The sequence below is a fragment of the Hypanus sabinus genome, chromosome 13 (genome assembly GCF_030144855.1).
Source record: "Hypanus sabinus isolate sHypSab1 chromosome 13, sHypSab1.hap1, whole genome shotgun sequence".
NCBI classification, from domain to species: Eukaryota; Metazoa; Chordata; class Chondrichthyes; order Myliobatiformes; family Dasyatidae; genus Hypanus; species Hypanus sabinus.
This window is the reverse complement of record NC_082718.1, coordinates 47,222,504-47,244,864: the sequence shown is the minus strand read 5'-3', so window position 1 is coordinate 47,244,864 and position 22,361 is coordinate 47,222,504. Positions and strand designations below refer to the sequence as shown.

The 22,361-nt window shown below is 38.3% G+C and overlaps 1 protein-coding gene across 2 annotated transcripts in view; it reads right to left on the bottom strand.

The window, feature by feature from the left end:
* Nucleotides 1–16,940: 16,940 nt before the first annotated feature.
* tprkb (Tp53rk binding protein) overlaps nt 16,941–22,361 on the bottom strand; it is a 12,761-nt gene continuing 7,340 nt past the window's right edge. For both annotated transcript variants that reach the window (XM_059987564.1, XM_059987563.1), the window contains exons 3-5: nt 21,954–22,076; nt 21,239–21,415; nt 16,941–17,588 (exon numbers count right to left, since the gene is read on the bottom strand). In XM_059987564.1, the coding sequence (XP_059843547.1) occupies nt 17,502–17,588; nt 21,239–21,415; nt 21,954–22,076 (387 nt within the window). In that variant the 3' untranslated portion in view covers nt 16,941–17,501. The remainder of the gene's footprint in view (nt 17,589–21,238; nt 21,416–21,953; nt 22,077–22,361) is intronic.

The window sequence follows — 22,361 nt, the reverse complement described above, 5'->3', positions numbered from 1 at the left end:
TCACACTCCTATGCCGCAGGAAATAAAGTCCTAACCTAATCAATCTTTCCCTATAACGCAGGTCCTTAAGTCCTGACAACATGCTTATAAATTTTACCTGCACTCTTTCAATCTTATTGATAACTCTCTTGAAGACAAGTGACCAGAACTGCACATGATACTTCAAATTAGGCCTTACCAACACCTTATACAACTTCAACAAAACATTCCAACTCCTGTACCTAATACATTTCTTTATGAAAGCTCTCTTTATGTCCTAAGTACCTGTGATATCACTTTCAAGGAATCATGGGTGTGTATTCTATAGAAGCTGTCAACTGTAGACCAAAGTCTGTAAATCATTAGTCTGAGCCATCCAACAACAAGGCCTGATGCTATACACTTAGTCACGAAATTCTGTTTCAGTGCCCTACCACTGACCATGTAAGCCGTACCTTGGTTTGTCCTCCGAAAATGCAATACCTCACACTTGTCTGACTAAATTCCATCTGTCACTTTTTTTAGAGCATTTTTCTAGTTGATCCAAGTCCTGCTCCAAGCTTTGATACCCTTCCTGGCTGATCACTACACCCCCAGTCTTGGCGTCATTCACAAATTTGCTGATCCATTTTTACTACATTCTCATCTAGATTGTTAACATAGATGACAAAGACTCATCTTTAAAATATATAAAAAAAACAAGCATGAAGAGCAAGAGGATGGCAAATTTGTTGGGATTTGTCCTATTTTATTTTTTCCCAATGCTATTTGCTTGCAAATACAAATTTCTTTAAGTTCTTTTTCCTCAAAAGACCCTCAGCTCCCTATCATATGCAAAGTACTTTGGCAACTTTTATTATGAAGTTAAAAAGGATTTGGTATTCCTAATTTGGTTAGTTCTATCTTTTTTGACCTATCAGTCTTTTTTGGGGTATATTATTATTTATGGCTTTTAGTTATTTGCAGGAAAGATCAGCATTAAAAGCACATCCTTAGCTACCTTAGTCAGTGGTTCACTCTTTCTAGTGAAGGCAGTCACACAGCCCTGCTGAGCAGGGAATTCTGTATGGTTTTGACCTAACAACAATAAAACAACCACAATACATTTCAGTGAGAGGATGAGGGATTGTCACTTGGAGGGTTTGAAGTAAGAAGAGATTAGGGGCGTTGTTGTTATTGGTGATGATGGCACTTGTAATTATAACATTTAACATTTCAATAATTATTCTTCTCCTTATACCACTATTGAAGGTATCATCCAATAATACATGATTTAAGTGTTTCTCACTGCATTGTGCACTGGTGGTCGGATGGGCGGACATTACAGTGGTTTGGGAGCCAAACAAATGGTTTGCACCTTAACTCATCCATACAAGTGGAATTATTCTGTTACACATTTGAGATTTGCCTGGTAGTCAGCTGAATGGTTTTGAGAGCCAAGAGGTGATTGCAGGATCCTATCCTTGTAACTAAAGCAGTAACATTACACGTCCAGTTAAGTTTCTGGGCCAACAATGACCCAAAGGATACTGATGATGATAAAACCTTGAATTATCAGGCATTACTGCCACAAGTAAGTCATGAAAGTTGAAAAGGAAGTTATTTCAGCAGCTGGGAAAAAGTGGTCATCAGGAAGAGACACCTTGCTATAAGATTCCTCAGGGTCTGGAGTCAGCATTGAAAGCTCTCAGGATCTCCTTTCTATTGAACTGCTATCTCCATTGGATCTGTTCAATCACACCAATGGATTGTGGTGGAATCCATTGTGGATATCAGCTAAAAGCAATGATTTTGTGTCAAGACGCTCAATGATTAGTTTGATTAACAGCTTTGCCAACTTAGGCAGAATCCCAAGGTGTACTTTATAGGGTTGGCTTGACTGGGTTTTCCTTCACTGTTTTCAAATCCAATGTCTTGATTAAGATTGGTCAACCCATCAGGTTTTTCTATTGGTTTGCCATGGTGGTTTGATACAAATATGTGCTTTGCTGGGTCATTTCAAAACACAAGTAAAAGAGAATCACCTTGTTTTGAGTTTGGTGTCACACAAAGCCTGACGGGGTAAGGATGGGAGAGTTCCTTCTTGAACGGATATGTATACTATGAACTAAATGGGTAGTTATAACAACCATGACTGAGGCACAATTTTAAATTCAGATTTGTTTAATTAAATTCTGTTAAATTAATTAAATTTAGTTAAATTCTGTAGCTGTCAAAGGTCATGTCTATAAATCATTAGTCTGAGTCATCAGTCTACAAGGCCTGATGCTATACAATTAATCATAATATTATTCTCATATTCTATTGTTACTTTATTTTATTTGTTGGTAATCTTTTAATGAAGATTTTCTTTTAAATTTTACAAATATGTTTCTCCCTAATTTAATACTATTTATAAATTCCCTTGGCAGCCACAGTTATCATCTTTACCTTTATGATTTTATTCTTTATGAAAAGTATTTTTCTTGTAAACTATAAATTGCAACTCAACTGTTTGCCATCTTCTCTGAAAATCACATCTGACTTGCCTTTGTCTTCCAGTCATCATGAAGGGTCTTCAACCTGAAACCTTAACTCTGTTTCATTTCCTATAGCTACTGCCTGACCAGCTAAGAGTTTTTATTTCAGATTTCACACATCTGCATTTTCTTTTTATTTCTGTTTTCTGTTGAATTCACTCCCACTCTCAGAAATGCCAGCCCTGAAGTAGTTCTCTCCTGTTTTCCAGAAGGATTTTGGCTGTATTTGCTTTATTTGTCCTGAGTGGTTTCTGAGTCCTTTCTTTGATTAAAACTTGATTTGGCAGCCACATGGCTTTTTGTAGCAGATCCACTCCAAGTTATCGCACTGAAATTCCATCCTTCAAAATTCTGCCTAGGGACACAGGTCTTGAGTTTTTAGAGGCACTGATCTCATCACATCCCAAAATTCATGCATTATGCCATACATCAATACATGGATGCACTTGACCTCTCTCTGCAACGTGATTGGCTCACTCCATCTCACACATGTTGTAGTACACGGTTTCACTGTATCCTTCACCCCATTTGGTGCTGCAGCAGACCCTTCCATTGAGATGTCAAAGATTGCTAAATGAAAAAGTTCTTGAATTCCATTTCCTCCCTTTCCACTTTTCACTGACAACAGCAAGAGCATTTGACACAGTTTCTCCCCAATTCAGTATTTTCTCCACCCCTTCTGACATTTTTGTTCCTTGACATTCGTTAGTCCTCAGCAATGTCTTCAGCTGCTACCTCTCCCCCCACCCCCCCACCACCCACATCCTCACCTTAATGAATTTTGAACCTCTTCTTTCAACTACAACCCCATATCTTGTAAACTTACTCTAATTTCTTGAATTTTATGTTCATGTGCATGCCTCCTCTGGGCTCTTGCTCTCCCCAGGTAAAAGCTCTCAATTTCTCTGTAACCTTAAATTTAATGTTTTTCTCTCTTTTGTAGTTCATACAAAAGAGAGAAAACCCACAAAACCTTGGTGTTAACCCCCGTTTCTCTTTCAATTTGTTATTGCCTGTCCAGTTTCAATCTAATTTCTCACTGCACCTTAGGTGAGACACCTCACTCCCTGTGTGCTTTGTTGTATTTAGATTAAAAGCCTGAATATCAGACTTAACTAAATTGCTCTCAAACTCAATACAAAAATCTATCATATAATAGACATCTGTTCCCTAAGGATCCTTCGCTATAAGGTCATTAATTAATCCTGTTTCATTGAACAATGCTAAAATAGGCTGATATCTGCTTGTTCCCTTGATATTATAATCTAGAATCTGTCCTGAATGAATTCCATGAACTCATCTCCATACAGTAGAACATCTCCCTAGACACTATGAAGGCAAAAGCTCTCCATGATTAATGTATTTTCCTCGTTAGGTGCACCTATAACTTACTGATTTATACTCTGCTGAATGCTCCAGTTGCTTAGTAGGTCTATAAATTATTCCTGGCTGTCTCCTTTGTTCTTTGTTATCTCTTATTTTCAGCTCAGAAGAATTAGGAACTAGAATAAAGACTCAGTAGCAAGGAAGACAAGAGACTAGCAGAATTCACAAGTTACATGAGTAAATGGCAGAAGTGGAAATAAGTAGCTGCAAAGGTTTGCTCATGGGGTGAATAGCAATGAGAACTAAATTAGTTTAGCTGTTTGAGGGCAGAAAAAAGAAGAAAGGAAGCAGTATGGGACTAGGTTTCGACCCGAATATTTTGAGACCATACAAATACAGAAATGAGGAGTTATCTTACATTGTCAGCTCCCCACTCAGATTCTTCCATTGGTTCTTTTACACTAAGTTCAAAATACAGATGTGATGAATGAGCAGATGGGGATGTCGTCAGCAACCTTGAGAAGGCATGGTGTCTGGAATCAACAGTCAGGACTCTTAGTATCATTTCAAGGTGTAATTTCACTCTGTACTCAGGTTTGTTCACCAGCACTTTGGAAATCCATGCCTCCTACCATATGGAAACCAGGAGCTTCTGAATACTGCCATCTGCAGGACCCTCTGCAATTCACAGAACTTCCCGGACTTGTAATTACATCGTCATTCCTTCGGCGTTGCTCGGAATTAATTATCAGACTCTTTGAGAGCAGTGTTCAGCAGGCGATGGACAAAGGTGATCTCACGAGGCATAGAAGGCTGTGGACCACAGGCAGGTAAATGGGATTATGTACAATGGCCAGTCTGGACCTGCTTGATCAAAAGGGCCTGGTTCTGTTTTGTAAGATTCTCTGTGTCTAAGATCCTATGAGAGTACCGAGACCAGACCCACCGCAGTTCACCTCTCATTTTATTTGGATAATAAGCGCAGGTCTTGACAAAAACAAGTTCATGTGGCCGTGCAAGATCTGCAGTCAAGTTCTAGCTGAGTTCAAGCTGTAGATCTAGAAGATCTCACTTGCTCAGGTAGTGGGGCAGCAGACTCCCAGATCCATTCTTATCTAGAGAATCGCCAGACTTACTCTTTTTCCTTTTCACACTGTACCACACCTACTAACCTCTACCCTTATCCCCCTTCCAGCATTTCCTGTAGTGTCAGATTCCAATGTACACTAACGATACCCAGCCTTATCCAAACATCAAAGAGCAAATAAAAAATGAGATACTGGAAATCTGAAATAAAAACAGAAAGCAGCATCTGTGTAGAAGGAAGCAGAATTAACATTTCAGGTTGATGACCTTTGGTAAGAACCGGTGAAAGATCATCAGCCTTAAATCTTAATTCTCAGAATCAGGTTTATTATCACCAGCATGTGATGTGAAATTTGTTAATTTAGCAGCAGCAGTTTAATGCAATATATAATATAGAAGTTAAAAAAATAAGTAAAATAAAAATAATAATAATAATAAATAATTAAGTAAATCAATTACAGTATATGTATATTGAATAAATTTTAAACATGCAAAAAACAGAAATACTGTATATTAAAAAAGTGAGGTAATGTCTAAGGGTTCAACGTCCATTTAGGAATCGGTTGGCAGAAGGGGAGAAGCTGTTCCTGAATCACTGAGTGTGTGACTTCAGGCTTCTGTATCTCCTCCCTGATGGCAACAGTGAGAAAAGGGCATGTCCTGGGTGCTGGACTCAGAGTCCTTAATAATGGACTCTGCCTTTCTGAGACACCACTCCCTGAAGATGGAGGCTAGTAGGTTAGTACCCAAGATAGAGCTGACTAGATTTACAACCCTCTGCAGTTTCTTTCGGTCCTGTGCAGTAGCCCCACCCCCACCCCCATACCTGACAGTGATGCAGCCTGTCAGAATGCTCTCCAAGGTACAATTATAGAAATGCTTGGGCGTTCTCTCTCTGCTTTTCTATCTCCAGAGATGCTGCTTGAACTACTGAATACTTATAGCATATCCGGCAGGCCAAGTGTTCTCCAACAAGTTACCAAGAGCGCTAGTTCTTTGCTTCAAAATCATGCAAGTACTAAACACACAAACCTCACCATCGTTGTTCTTGACTCTTTCCACTGCCTTGAACTTGCCAGATTTTTCTCCGTGACCAGACAGGCGCCACCAGACACACACTACCAGGCAGGTGCACATGAGGAGAAAGGTCCAAGCTGACTGGTTCTGAGAGATGTTTGCTGACACATTTTGCATCGTAGGAGGAGTAGTCAGTCTGCACACGAAAGAAGCAACATGAGAGTATCAGGAGGTGCAATGCATTAATGAACCTAGAACACACAACAGTACAGCACAGGAAAAGCCCTTCACTCACCACTACAATGCCGACTATGAATCTAATTTGAACAAAACCCTTCTGCCTAATCCTCCTATACCCTGCCTGTACATGTATTTGTCTAAGTGTTTCTTAAACAGTGTTATCAAACCATTTTCCAGTACCTACCCCTGCAATGCATACCAAGCACAATGTAAAACAACTTGCCTCACAAATCTCTTTTTAACTTGCCTCTTCTCAGCTTAAAACTCTGCCCTCTAGTATTTAATGCTTCCATTCTGGGTTAAAAACTCTATCTATCCCACCTATGTCTCTCATAATTTTAAATACAATGGATTCTGGTTAAATAGGGTGCAGCAGGACCAATACATTTTGGCCCAATTAAGCGGCTGTTCCAATTAGCCAAAATAGTTGTAAGGGTATTAAAGAAAATAAACTGAGTAACAAACTATGTATTTAAATAAAATACAAAACAAATTAGAACACTACCAATAGCACTACAGTCCTATAAATCTATGTATTAGTTCCTAATAGTTATCAAGGGAGGAGGTTACCCAATGTACACAATGAACAAAAGCAGCACAGACAACTAGTGCAGTTAATATACCGCCCTCATACAATGATATTGATGACAGCATCCTCCAAATCTTCATTTTCATTGAAACTTTCAAGATGATTGTTGATTCCTTTAAATTCTTTGTAGTTCCGAACTTTTTGAAGCCGTGAAATCATTTCATTTGTATAGCATCTCCACATCCGAATGCTTGTGAGCCTCAGTTCTGAATTGACTTACTGCTTATTTCTCGTCAACTGTGATAAAAATAACTACCTTTTGAGCCTAAAGATACAAAACTGACATTATTTTAAAACTGTTTGCTCTAAGCACACTATAGCTTCTAATAGCATGTGACAGTAGCTAGTTAGACAACAGACTCCTGCCCCAATTAGGCAGCATGGTGTCCCAAATAAAATAAGGGATAACCAGCAATTTTCTTGATTATTTTTTGTTCTTTAAGAGTTGTCTCTGATAAGCAGTTGCCTCATTTAACCAATGGACCAATTAACCACAATCTACTGTATTTTATTTTTTAATTTTGCCTTCAGTTGATACCATTGCTCACAGCTTCTCCCATCATTGGTAGGTTATTCTTTTTTCATGGTTATTGCCAATTAACATGAATCCACTGTATTTCCATCAGATTACTCCACAGTCTCTTACACTCCAATGAAAACAGTCTATGTTGTCCAACATCTCCTCACAACTAATACTCTCTAATCCAGGCAATATCCTGATGAGACTCTTCTGCACTCTCTCCAAATATTTCACATCCTTCCTTTAATGTAGCAAACAGAACTGCACTGAATACTCCAAATATGGCCTACTGTATTCCTTCTTTACCACCATATCCACTTTCAGGGAGCTGGCACTTCAAGATCCTTCTGTGCATCAACACTCCTAGATGTTCTAGCAATTCACAATTCCACCAATGTTTGTGCCATCTGCCAACTTACTAATCAGTCCATCTACACTTTGCTCCAATGCATTAATATACAGTATTTTACAAACAAGAGGTGCCTGCCCCAATCTTTGAGGAACACCACTGGTCACTGACCTCCAGTCAGAAAAACACCATTCCATAACTATCTCCTGGCTTCTAAAGCCAAGCGAATTTCATATCCAATTAACTAAATGACCATTAATTCCAACAAGCAATCTTCTGGATCAGCCTACAATGGGGCACTTTGTCAGATGTTTTACTGAAGTCCAGTGCCCCACCTTCAACAATCAGTGTCATTACTTCCTCAAAATAGTTGATCAGTACTCCCCAAACAAGATCTCCTCTATTAGGGGAGACCTAATAGGTCTATGCTTTTCCACATGTGAACAAGTCCTGTCCATAAAACTCTTCTTCAATACTTACCCGAGAAGTAAGGTTAACGAGCTAGTAATCTTATGATTTGTCTCGGTTGCCCTTCATTAAAAAAAGAAACATTGTCTCTTCTCCAGGCTCTGGCACCTTACTCATGATTAAGGAGGATACAAGTATCTCTGTCAAGGTCCCAGCAGTCTTTCCCCTCGCTTCCCTCAGTAACCTGGGATAGATTTCATCAAGCCCTGAAATCTGTCTTAACTCTTTTCAGCAACACACAAGATGCTGGTAGTGTCTTGGTGGAAAATACACAGAGTGTTTTTCAAAATCCTCAACATCTCTTCATTCTTAATGTAAACATGCGCTAGACTACAACTCACTAATCTCATGACATCCGTGCCCTTCTTCTTGGTAAATACCATTATGGACCTCACCCACTTCCACTGGTTTTATGCATATATCCCCTCATTTGTCCTTGAGTGAACCTACCCTTGGCTACTCTTTTGTTCCTAATGTAAAATACCTCATAATTCTCCTTAATCCTAATTATTTTATGGCCTCTTTTAACTTTCCATTATATTGCCCAATGGTGTTGCCTGATTTCAATTTTTGAAATCTTATACACGCTTCCTTTTACATTATGACTAAACTTAAAATATCTCTTATATAAGCTTCACAAACCCTTCTATCCTTATCTTTCATTCTCAAAGGTCCTCAAATACTATCAACTGGCCTTTAAGAATCCCACATGTCAGATGTGGAATTACCTCAAACATCTGCTTCTAACTTACTCCAGTTTTGCCTAATAGCGTCATCATTTGTCTTCCCCAATTTAGTACTTTCATCCCAGACTAGTCTTATCCTTATTCATAATAACTTAAAACTTAATGAATAATGGTCACCATTTCCCAAAAAGCTCCCCCACTGAAATTTCAGTCAGCCAGCCAGGATCATTCTCCAATATAAGGTCTCATAATGAAGCCTTCTATTGTTTGTCTCTTCCAGGAAAAGGGTATTAAAGAATAATGAAAACCTTGCCTAAATTAAAAGAAGACTATAGTCCAACTAGGCCCAGATTCCCATACCCAGCACACATATTGCTCATTTTGCCTAATAATAGGGATAGTCAGCACTGCTTCCTGCCCAGAACCCTCTCCCCCCATCCCCTCCCCATTGCCATCCTTCACATTCCTGAAGTACCAGTTGCCACCCAAGGCTTGGCCGCAATGTATCAATCCTGCTATGAAATGCAGCCTTCCATTGGGCTAGAAACACTGGGTAAGGTCAGACTTTGTTTTTGATGAGCTTAGTCAGCTTGTGATTGACAACACGTTCAAGTTTATCGTCTGCAGCTCATTACTAAATCCTAAATGCATTAATAAAATTCATTTCAAAAGATAAATAAAACAGGCCTCTGGTGTATAAAAATTTTGTTTTGCCCCATTGTTCTACCTCAACTAAAGATGCAGATGTAAAGGCTCTGTATTCGATAAACATGCAATAGTGACATCTACCGCAAAAACAAATCTTGGAAGAGCCAGTCAGAGATAGTCAAGGAAATGTATTTGCATATCAAATAAATCTACTTGGAAAACTTGAAACTTCCATAAAGCAACCATTTTTTAATGGAATGAGTTTTCTTACTTCCATGTAGAGAAAAGCTACACCATACTGATGAAGGCAGGAAAAGGTAGGACTAGGGCCATTCTCTGAAGTACAATAAGATGAGCTACAAGCAGTATAAACAAATCTGTTTGCAGAAATGTCCTTAAAGTTTACTTTACTGAATGTACTAACCATGAAGGTACAGGTTTTTTGCACTGTTTCTCCCTTTCTATATATATATTTTTTCAAATTTAAATAATATTTTTGCACAAATGGGCTGCTCTGGATACTGCTGGATGGACGTGTTCATAAAAATGTAAGCAGCCCTCCCCAGCCCCATGCAGTTGGCTAAACCATTACAAATCCTCACCACTGAAACCCTCTTCAATTTATCTACTGGTCTTCGGCGACATGTAAGTAATACCTAAGTCCTAATAATAGGTGTTCTTTGGGCTTGAGCATCCTAGTGCAAGGGTGCCTCACCTTATCCTAGCATATCCTATGAGCCTAGCATTAGGCTTATATAATGTTTAAGATGTCATTGTTGGGGAGCAGTCATCACTGTCATGATTGGCATCCATTGTCCATCACCAGGTGTCCCTGAGCTGATGATGATAAGCCCTGATTCTTTCAGCAAATCTTGGTGGTCAGTGTCATGAGTTTGAGTGATGCAGGAAGTAAAGATTTGTCCTTCAGTGTGCTGTCAGCATCAGCCCTAGGGCACCAGTAATGAAAAGTGGATGATTGAACTAGCTATGTGGATTGCTGTGAACTTAGATGGCGCCAATTCCAACACATCAAAGCTAGTGGAGGGTCACATCACTGACTCCTTTCGACTACAAGAACAAAAATTTGTACTGAAAATGAAATGTCAATATGCGTAATATTTCTTATGACACTGTTTGCCCTGGAGCTCCTTTTGCTTCTTCCAGTAAAACTTGGTTGATCTCCAGCAACTTGTGTTCGTAATGTAATTATCTGAAACTCTGAGTGAAAGCAATGATATAATATGAACAGTGACTAAGCTTGCATTTCAACAGCTATTTTCACAGTTAATGATTCTTCTGTCAGCTTCCATAATCTAGTATTTCATAACTTTGAAGAAAAATTGTGTGCTAGTGGTTTGTAGTTAAATGATCCTTCTTACTATACATTATATTACTGTGTTGTGCTGACATCACCACAGTTCCGAAGAAAAATTTAATACAGGCACTGCAAAACATTCCCACATTGCCTTCTGGAATTTCTACAGGGAGCCAGGGAAACCTCTCTGATGAACTCATTCATGTTAGACATCTCTGTGGAATTTTTACACTGCTCAACAAGACCTACAAACCCCAAATCTCTGTAACTTGTTTTACTTCCCTTTTCCCAATTCAGATGAAAGGTCATCAACTTGAGATGTTAACTCAATTTCCCTGTCCGTAAATAGTTCCTGACTGCCTCAGTATTTTCAGCATTCCCTGTTTTATTGCAGCTGGCAACGTGTATATCACAAAGTATCTTTAATGAAACTTTGGTGGGGGGAGGGGACTGATAATTGTCACTGTTCAATCACAAGGAAAAGCAGGGGCCCTTGGAAAACTCATTTGGGAATGCAATGTCAGCTGAAAGATGTGCACTATCACATTGATATAATGCACACAACTTCCAGCCTCACTTTACAATAGTCAGTGAAATGTTAGTCAATTCACTGGTGCTCCACTCACTAAATTACTGCCTTTTTAAACTGCCACCGAGGGAGTTCATTAAGTTCCTTAAGGAACTTAAGTTTATATTGTTGGAGAACATCTGGAAAATTACAATTCCCAGACCTTGATTTTCTCCCTCTTAAATTAAATGACAAGTAAGGAAATCATCAGAACTTTTATCACAGTTTTGGTCACAGCAGGAGTTCTGCATCCAGTTCAGGGCAGCAGATTTAGGGAAGGATATTTTATCCTTGGAGAAATTGCATAATATTTGTAATTACAGCCCAGCAATATAGCAGCGGGTCTAAAAAGCTGGTGCTAATGTTCCTCTGGGTACTCTTCCCACCTATTTCACCCACTTCCTTTATACCCCCTCCTGATCCCCATCTAGCTTAATATATTCACTCCATTTGTTTCAACTATTAGGTGTTATAACAAGTTCAATATTCTAACTAAACACTGAGTAAAAATTGCAGACATTTACCAGAACGAGGATGAGTGACAAAGGTCTTAAATTGGGCAAAAGAATCAAAGAGGCTGCCAATAACATTAGTTTGAAGAGAAGTCTGAAATTGTTATGGGGTTTAATAGAGTAAACTAAAAGATTGTTTCCACTGACTGGTAAATTAGTAATCAAATTCAATAACAAGACATTAAAAGTGTTTAAGCTCTGAAACAACGACTAGGTATTAATTTTCGACAAAAATGATATATACTTGAGAAAAGCAAACATTCTCAGCGCTACAGGAAAAGAGCAGAGAAGTAAGAACAATTAATCAACCCGTCAAGGAACTGAGAAAAGCACTATTTGCTTGCTGCCATTTAATATTGCTAGGAATTCCTAGAGTGGAGTTTGAACCTTTGTAATGTAGAAGGAAATATGTATCTGACTAAGCTAAGGAGAAAATATATAATAACTCAGCTAAATCTAACAATCTGAAATTCTTTAGCTCACAGATGCCTTGCTGATCTGGGGCACTGATTCCTATATATCCTGGTGAAATGTTTCCAGTAACTCAGAACAATTCTTTATTGACCATGGATTAACATCTGCTAACCGAGACATAAGAGAAACCCACCTCTTGCCTCCCTCAAGTTTATCCCACAGTAAAATTGCCAAAGTGATGGCAGGAAATCTGTATACTATTATACCTTTTGCCTGGAAAACTCACATTAGAACATTCACCTTATTCATTTAAAACCAATAAACTCTAATTTTACAGGACTTCCGTGAAGTGGGTGGATTGCTTGTTGAATAGAGCAGGCTGTTTGATATTTCATGTCTTGTCTGTATAAAGCAGGATGAATGAGGTCTACCTCAGTGCCTAATTCTGGTCCTCCAGTCAACACTCCATCTTCACTTCCTGGATCATCCCTAATCACTGCCTATCAATTCTATCCCTTGCCTGCCTAAACAGTCAGGTGCAAAAATTGGAGAATTGTGGAAGTTTACAGAAGCAGTACTCTTTTGGGTGAAAATCCTGTAATCCTGTGGGGATTGATTTAGTCCCGAGGTAGCAAGGATTGTAAGCATTTAGAAATAGGCAGGGAGCAGTTGATAATAAAGGTGTAAAGTTTTGATGATAAAGGAGAGTTTCCTAGCATTTTTGAAAGGTTTTTGATCTTGTTGAGCCTTCGGATGGTTACAACCAGATCTGTTGCTGTAACCCATCCACTTCAAGATTCAAAGTGTTGTGTTCAGAGATACTCTTCTGCACACCACCGTTCTGCACAGGATATTTGAGTTACTACCACCTATCTGTCAGCTTGAACCAGTCTGCCATTCTCCTCTGACCTCTCTCCTTAATGAGGCATTTTCACTGGATGCAGATGAGACCATTCTGAAATATGGACTGTAGCACCACCTACTGCAGAAACAAGTAATGCCATATTGACACACAGAAAATGCTGGAGGAACTCAGCAGGTCAGGCAGCATCTACGGAAAAGAGTAAACAGTCAACGCTCATCAGAACGTCTCAGCCTGAAATGTCGACTGTTTACTCTTTTCAATAGCTGCTGCCTGGCCTGCAGAGTTCCTCCAGCAATTTGTGTGTATTACTTTGATTTCCAGCATCTGCAGATCTTCTCCTGTTTGTAATGCCATATTGAACAATGTCAGACTAAATGAGAGAAAAAAGGTCGCTAGCCTCTTATCCAACCTATCCATCAGCATTTACTAGAGTGTCTCACAATTTCTAATTGGAAGCAATTGACAGAAAGACTTACAAAATTTTTGAGTTAACCACTTTCCAGCCACCCATTTGCTAGAGTGCTGCCCTCTTGCCACACAGGGTAGCATCGTGTGGCATTTTGGATGGCAGGCAGCCCCCATTATTCAGCTCAGCCATGATTTTCCAGCACTACTGGCAAATGGATTGGTGGTTTGTATTCATCTGAGATTTTGTCATTTCCCCGGGATCTCTGGCTCCTGGGCTGGGGACAGTGAGGTGCTGATTAGCAAATTTGGTTAAAATTGTCCATATTTGCACAAAGTATCTGTAAACGAGACAATTTAAAAGTATTTATTTATTCTGCAAAATTAGTACCATTTCCAATTCCTATGTCAAATTTTATGTCTTTTTAATTCACATTGCAACCTGATGTAATGGCTTATTATTGTCAAGGCTCAAGGATTAACTTCATTCACTATATGTACTCAGGAACTCCTGCACCTAATAGATACTTGAGTGCATATTCGCGGTCTTCTGTTGCTGGAACCCATGCACTTCAAGGTTCAAAGTGTTGTGTTCAGAGATACTGTTCTGCACAGGTTATTTGAGTTACTGCCACCTTTCTGTCAGCTTGAACCAGTCTGCCATTCTCCTCTGACCTCTCTCCTTAACGAGGCATTTTCACCCACAGAACTGCCGCCCACTGTATTTTTTTTTTGTTTTGTATCATTCTCTGTAAACAGCATGAAAATCCCAGGAGGTCTGTCACCAAAATTCATTCCTTGGTCAAAGTTACTTAGATCACATTTCTTCCCTATTCTGATGTATGATCTGAACAACAACTGAACCTCTTGACCATGTCTGCATACTTTTATGCATTGAGTTGCTGCAACATGATTGGCTGATTAGTTATTTGCATTAATAAGGTGTACAGGTGTACCTAATAAAGTAGCCACTGAGTGTATATTTACATGTATTAGGAACATGCAACAAAAAACAACATTCAGCAATTATAAAGAATACCGAATAAAGTTAGAGGTTAAGATACGGAATAAAGCGTGCATAAATACCAGTGTGTATTTACAATGTAAGCAACATTATGAAAAGTGGTTTAAAGTGTTTACAGAGCAGTGCAGTGACTAGGGTAATAGATGAGGGTGGTGGGTCACTAGCTAGAATGGTTGATCAGATTAACTGCCTGGGGAAAGAAACTTTTAAGATTGCATGAAACTTCGTTTTAATATCCGTTAAGAGCTTTTGGAAAAGGTAGTTTGCAGGGTGGTTAGTGTCTGGAGCATTGAAACTAAATTTCATAGGAGAAATTATTTTATAGAAGATTTTATTGCTATGAAGCAGATGATACAGGACAGTTATATTGTAAAGAACAAGGTGAATTTTAAAATTTCTTGAATAACAATTGGAAATAAAATCTAAGTCATTGGATTCTGAAGGAATGACACTGCACATCGATAAACATGGAGAGGATAGTTAGTAATTAGTGGGTTACATATAAATTTTGATGGTGGATTTAGTAGCTGACGAGTGGCCCAGGACTCTGTTGCATGTATTACAATTGTAGAGCAATTGTAATTACACAGACTGTGGAGCAGCAGAATAACTATTGATATAATCTTTAACTGTACATATTCTTATTATCGGTGCAGCAAGTGACTCCATAACTCTAGAGCTAATGCAGGTTATTTTGAAGATGATTATCTGAAATTGAAAGCTAGTTTAAGCAGTAATGTATATGAAAGCTTCAAACTGTTTAATGAAGATGTTTACCAACTTTGTTATTGATTTGATGATAATGCTGTATCACACATAGAACGTTTCTGCACAATGGACCAGACACAGCTTGAGCTGCATCCTTCTTGTGCAAGTGATATCCTTAATCTTACACTCTTGTACTCCAATAGGATAATTAATTCTACCACAAAAGGCATTTCTATATGGTAAGCTGGCTCCACATTGTTATTCCACAGAACTGCATTGGACTAAGGCTACTTGAACTTAATACATGCATTTCTATCTGAGAAGCTTCCATTCTAACTGTTTTAAAAATTTTGGCACTCAAGCGTCAACAGCCAACACTTGATTTCACAAAGTGTGAGATACCATACTTCACTAAACAATCCAATATGTTATTATCCATTTATTATATAATGAACAAAGACAAAAAGCTTAATATTAACACTGCAGACAGTAAGTTAACTTGTAACACCAAATTGTCAGATATGGCATAACAGTGGCTCTAGAATGTTTATTTTAAAATTGTTCTGAAATGTTTGTATAATTTATCTTGCTCTGCTTTAAAAATAAGTTTATTCAAAAATTTACTTTGGTTTCCAAAACACACTTATTTATTTTTTAATTAATGCAACTTTTTTAATGAATACAGCACTGAAATGTATATTTTAATTAATGTGCATTTTGGTGCTATATATTTGGTATAAAAGGGAAAGTAATTTCAATCAAATACACTCTGAAAGATATTCCTTTCTTGGAAAAACATATGAATGTAATAAGTTGGCATAGGAGGAAACTATAGGGTCCTTCAAGGCTGCTCCATTATTCAATGATTGATCATCCACCTCAGATCCATTTACCAACACTATCACCGAAATTACCAAGTCCCTTATTTGGAATAAACATAATGACCATGTCAGTGAAAAGGTAACCCTAAGAATCAGAAATCTTTCTTTCATCTCAATTCTAAATGACCTACTCCTTATTCTGAATTGTGCTCCATAGTCATCTGCAACTCTTTCCTTCCCCTCATTCCTCTTCAGAAACTTTCCTTCAAGATTATTATTTATTTGCCCCTATCTGTCTGCATAACTTTACTCTCTCAACAGTCATAAGTGATCCTTGTAGAGTGGTCCCTCCCTGTGATTTCATCCCCACCACCACAATCTTAGCCTCTTTCCTCTGCCCATCTGTTTCCTTTCAGACCCTTTATTTCTATCCAACTCCTCCATTTTCCATTCTCCTCAGATTAACAGTAAATAACTGGAAAATTGACTTTATGTATCTGGTTCTAGGATGGTTGAAGAGATAGCAGAAATACTTATCTTTTGGAAAGGCTGACACCACTGATAGCTAAACCTAAGGCTAACTAAAAGAACCTACCTGCATCACTAAAGTGTAAAACAAATGGCAAGATTTTGAATGTCTGATAAGCAAAGTCATATCAACATCAGAATCTGTGGACAGATAAGATGGAATGGAACATACTATTGCAGAAGCTTTACTTTTGTAGAAGGCCTACATTACAAGTAGTGATTAACATACTTTATGAAGAATGATAGCCAAGCTTTATTGGCAATTGTAGACAAATGGCATGATAAATACAGGCATCTGCAAAGTCCTTTCATTCATTCTCAGGAAATTAGTAACAAGAATCAGGTCATCTATACATGTTGAATATTGTTCGTTTATTTTTATTTTTATTCTATTTTTTCTTTAATTGGGTTCTTTTGAGTTTCTTGCTTTGTGGCTACCTGTGAGCAAGCAAGTTCAAGGTTGTATAATTTATACAATGTGATAAAAAAAATATACCTGAAGCTTGAATCTATAATTATCCCCGCAGTATAGTTATGTAAGAAGCTCCAGAACATTGAACCGTGATCCAAATCCAAAGGTGAGAGGTACAAAGGTGATGGTGTTCCAATGTCATTCTTTTCCTTCTGCCTGATGGAGGAATAGCCACACTGAAGAGCACCAATGCATTTGTTTAGAATAAGGCTGCATTATCCTAAAGTCTTCATTGCAATTATCACTCATGAATGTTGTTACAAGATTTACTGGAATAAATTTTCCACTGCGAATTTATTTCTACACTTGGATTTAAACTCAAAACAAGTGATACAGTACATAAATATACATCAAAATATAAATTATATACTGCCACTATTCTCTGTTTCAGAAAAATACAATATTTGTAAAGAATCTCCTTAATTCAACATGGTTTCGGCCATCAAAGAACATCTTTCGCACTCATCCGACAAATGACTGCATCCAATAAATTTCCAACCTTTTCTTCAGCAGGAGTTATTTTGTATAACTGTGGAGGAGACAAATTGTAATTTGAGAACAGGCAAGATTGTTAAAATTTTAAGTCCCTCTTCTATTTTTTGTCTTAAGCAATTTTTAGTTGAGGAAGAAACAATCCTTCAAAGCTATACCCTATGGTGTGTAAGACCTGCCATGAACAGATGGTCTGAAGTGAATCAGCCACCTTTCCAGTGATGAACCAAACTGGCCTCTGCAGAGTTCTCACAGCAGTACAGTGAGATCCTCCAGTCTATGGAGGATTGCACGTTGAATTAATGTGGCAAAGCAGGCGAACTAAGATTGAACACACATCACTCACATATGTTGCAACAGTCTGGCATCAATAATTAATTTTTTTTAAATAGATGTTTTGATACAACAAGCATATCAAAAATTCATGTCTACAGTCCACAACTTACATCCTCTGCAGTCAGTTCTCTTTTGTAGCCACACGACTTTGAGTGACCTGCCAACCTTGTTGCTGCATCCGATGTAGAAGGCAACCGGGCCAAGTAATGTGATGAGCCACAGGCAGCAAGAATTAAGGTCTCGCCTGAAGTCTACATGGTGCCCTTCTGACAGCTTGTTGTTAAAATGGCTTTTCCACTGTTTCTGAGTTCCAACAATCACTCGTTTACAAACAATGAAAAATAAATTTTAAATCACATTCAATTTATGTAAATTAGTGTTGGAGTAATTCCCAAATGCACTGATACGAGAAAATTAACTGGTACTTCTAATCAGAACGGCTGGTACGTCAAACTTTAATATGAGGCAAGCACTGATGAAAGAAAAAAGATGCAGATGCTGCAAATCAAAAAAAAACAGAAAATCCTCGACTGTAACACCAATTGCTTGTACGATTCAAACAGGTGCAGTTTGTATTCCCAAGGCTTCGTAATGCTCAAAATGAAGCCTCACGTGGCAGCAAGGACTTCTGCACTGTAAAGTTGTGATGTCGAGTGATCAGAAGCCCCAACAACAATAAATTACTACTAACTAAGCTCCATTCACTGTGTCATGATTAACAATCAAACAACAAAGTTGTAAATACCATCAGCATTTATTTCAAACCTATTTAAACTCTAAATTACAAAAAAAGAACTAAAATATTCCCAAAAATGTAAATTACTTATAAGGATACCTTCCAACAAATTAATGGGAACCCTGTCAATGCACTAGGTCCAACCGGCACAGGGTGCGCCAGTGATTCTCCAGAGCAGCTCGGCGTTCTGGATCATCAGGAATCCAAAGTCAGAGAAGGCAGCAGAAACTAACAACACAACTTCAAGACTTCACATTCCTGTTGAAATCTCTGGGCTGAAATCTGTTGCACAATTACAGTAGCACAGATAACTCTTCATTGTTTTCAGGAAAATGACCTCTTAAATAAACTGGAATTGGGAGACAAAGGCCAGCAAATCTAGTTCACCACTGATCTATGTGGATGCCCTAGAAATAAATTGCTGTGAGATGCTGGCTTCAGCCAAACCAGCAAAATAAATAGAAATTATTAGAAAAAAAAAACACTTCAACACATGCGATTACAAAAGCAATAATCTGGTCCTTCTGAAGCTATAACAAAGGAAATGAGGTAAATTCCAAGCACCTGAACTAACCTATCATAAATAGCCTTAAAGCAGGGCTTCCCAACATTTTTCATGCTATGGATCCCCACCATTAACCAAGGGGGTCTGTAGACACCATTTTGGGAACTTGCCGAAGGATTCTCCAGCATTAGTGATGGCAAATCGATCAATTCCACAGTGCTGCACCCAACTAAAACCCTAGTTGCAGCACACAGTTGTGAAATCGTCTGCGAAAAGATGTCAAAGTTCACATGCATTAGTGGAAATCCAGAACGTTGGCATTTGTGAGGCAATACTTTTGATCTACCCAAATTGCTACAAAACACTATCCCCAAGAGTTTTAACATACTGAAAAACAATAGGAGAGGAGAGAATAAAAAATTATCTGGTCTGTAGCAAATAAGGGATTAAATAACACAAGAGATGATGGCGCAGGAACAATTATGGTCATGAAAAGACCATGATCGCCAGTGTCATATAACATGGCACGTAACGAATGAACAAACAACGGTGCAAGGAAAGGGCGTTATAGAGACGTAGAAAAGTACAGCATAGAAGCAGGCCCTTTGGCCCATTCTAGTCCATTTCGAAACCACTTAAACTGCCTACTGCCATCAACCTGCAGCAGTGGCAACTTAGCCCTCCATACCCCTGCCATCCATGTATCTATCCAAACTTCTCCTAAACGTTGACATCAAGCTCACATGCACCACTTGCGCTGGCAGCTCACTCCACACTCTAGTGACTGTCTGAGTGAAGATGCTCCCCTTAAACCTCACCTTTCACCCTTAATCCATGACCTCTGGTTGTAGTCCCACCCAACATCAGTGCATTTACCCTATCGACATCCCTCATAATTTTATATACCTCTATCAAATATCCTCTCTGTCTTCTATGTTCTAAACAATACAGTTCTAATCTATTCAAATGTTTTTATAACTCAGGTCCGCCAAACCCAGCAACATCCTTGGAAACTTACTCTGCACTTTCAACCTTGATTACATCTTTCCTGTAGATAATTGACCAAAACTGCACATAACACTCCAAATCAGGCCTCACCAGTGTCTTAAACAATTTCAACATAACATCCAATTTTCTGTACTCAATACATTGATTTATGAAGGCCAATGTGACAAAAGCTTTCTTGACAACCTATGACAAATTTCAATGAATTATGTACCTGTATGTCCAGATCCCCATGTTCCTCATTGTGTTAGCTGATCCGACCGAAGTGCAAATCCTTGCACTTGTCTGCATTAATTTCCATCTGCCATTTGTCAGCCCATTTTTCCAGCTGCTGCAAATCACTCTACAAGCCATGTTAGCCTTCCTCACTGTCCAGTATACCCACAATCTGGGTGTCATCTGTAAATTTACTGATCTAGTTAACCACATTATCATCCAGACCACTGACATAGATGACAAACAAAGGACCCAGCACCAACCCTTTCAGCACACCACTAGTCACAGGCCTCCAGTCAAAGAAGCAACCCTGTATTACCACTCTCTGGCTTCTCTTACAAAGCCAATGTCTAATCCAATTTACTACCTCATCCCGAATGCCAAGTGACTGGACCTTCTTGACCATCCTCCCACGTGGGACCTTGCTAAAGTCCATGTAGACAACATCTAGTGCTTTGCCTTCATCCACTTTACTGGTAACTTCCTTGAAAAACTCTATAACATAGGTTCGATATGACCTACCACGTACAGGAGGGTAGTAATATAACAAAAGACAAATAATTTGTTGCAGGATGTCCAGACTAGCAATAGTTATCTTCAAATGTTATGTCTACAAGACTGTAACACTATAAAATTCAACTCAACATATTAATGCTTTTTGAGACAATGATGATTTTGTTTACTTGTAATGTGAACACCATGAAATAAATTTATCTGAAATATACAAATTACAACCTTTTACTATGACTATCATCCAATTTTCAATTCAAGGTTTTTTTTTAAGACATAGTTTCTCTTAAACAGTAAAAACTTTTCCAATGATGGTATTACATCAGCCCAATATCTTACTCAAACTTCCTCCAACTCTTTTTATTTTTTTTGAACAAACCTTTTTAATTTGGGCCACATCAGTGATTGTTGAGAAATCCTGTACAGAGATCTGACGCCCATCTACTTGGCTTATGATGTCTTCTAACTTAGCGTTTTTTCCTCCATCATACACCAGAACAATGAGGACAGCAGAGTCACGATCTGAAATCCCAAATTTTCTGAAGGCATCTGAAATCTTGAGAAGAGAGCATTCATTCATATTAAACTTTAATAAACTAATCATGTTCTTCAAAACAAAACAAAATATAAAAGGAACAATGAAATAGAAGTTCTGATGGTCTAATGAGCATCTTATTATCCATTCCCAATTACCTAACAACCAGATCTATTTTGGTGGGGATTATCCTGTCACTAAATCCGTGTCTCCAGCATAGCCATCGACAGGGTGGACACTGTAAAAGGTAGTGGAAGTTTAATTAGTTGACCTACAAACCGACCTTAAGGAGAACAGGAATCAGAAATTTCATAGAAATTTCCTGTGTTCTTGAGCTGAGAACTAAACATTAATTTTAAAAATGCATTTACACCGATATACAGGTTAGTGGCTTGTGAATTTTACAACCAGAACCATTAATTGTGAGGTTTAATGCTGTAAGTTGTGAAACCGTGCTATTCAGGTCCATGAAGACAAGAAACGGCACAAACACATTGACAAAACGTGCAAAGCATTAGAACACAAACTCCAAAAGTCAACACTCAAAGTCAAACCTTACATTATTTGTTGGAGAGAGATTAAATATGATTTCAGAATAAAGGCTACGCGTCTTCATTTTAGCCAGTTTGTGTAAGTGAACTGCTTTGTTGGCTGCCACAAGTATCTGGAATGGGTCAACTACCTGCAAAATAAAGAGAATTATGTCCCGATTTGACCTGAGAGGAGGTATCACATTGGCGTGTATTTATTAATTCATGTTTTGCTACTGATAAAACCTAGCACATATCTTTAGACAAATTTTCTAACAATGCAAATCGTAGGTTGCAGTTATTCGTTGTTCATTCACTCAGCTTACTGTTAGAAAATAAGGTCTTTTAAATACTCTACATTCACACTCAATTTTGAATTTGAGAAGATTCCGATTCAGTGATTTCATTCTATGGAGTTAATCTTGTAACAGTTGTTA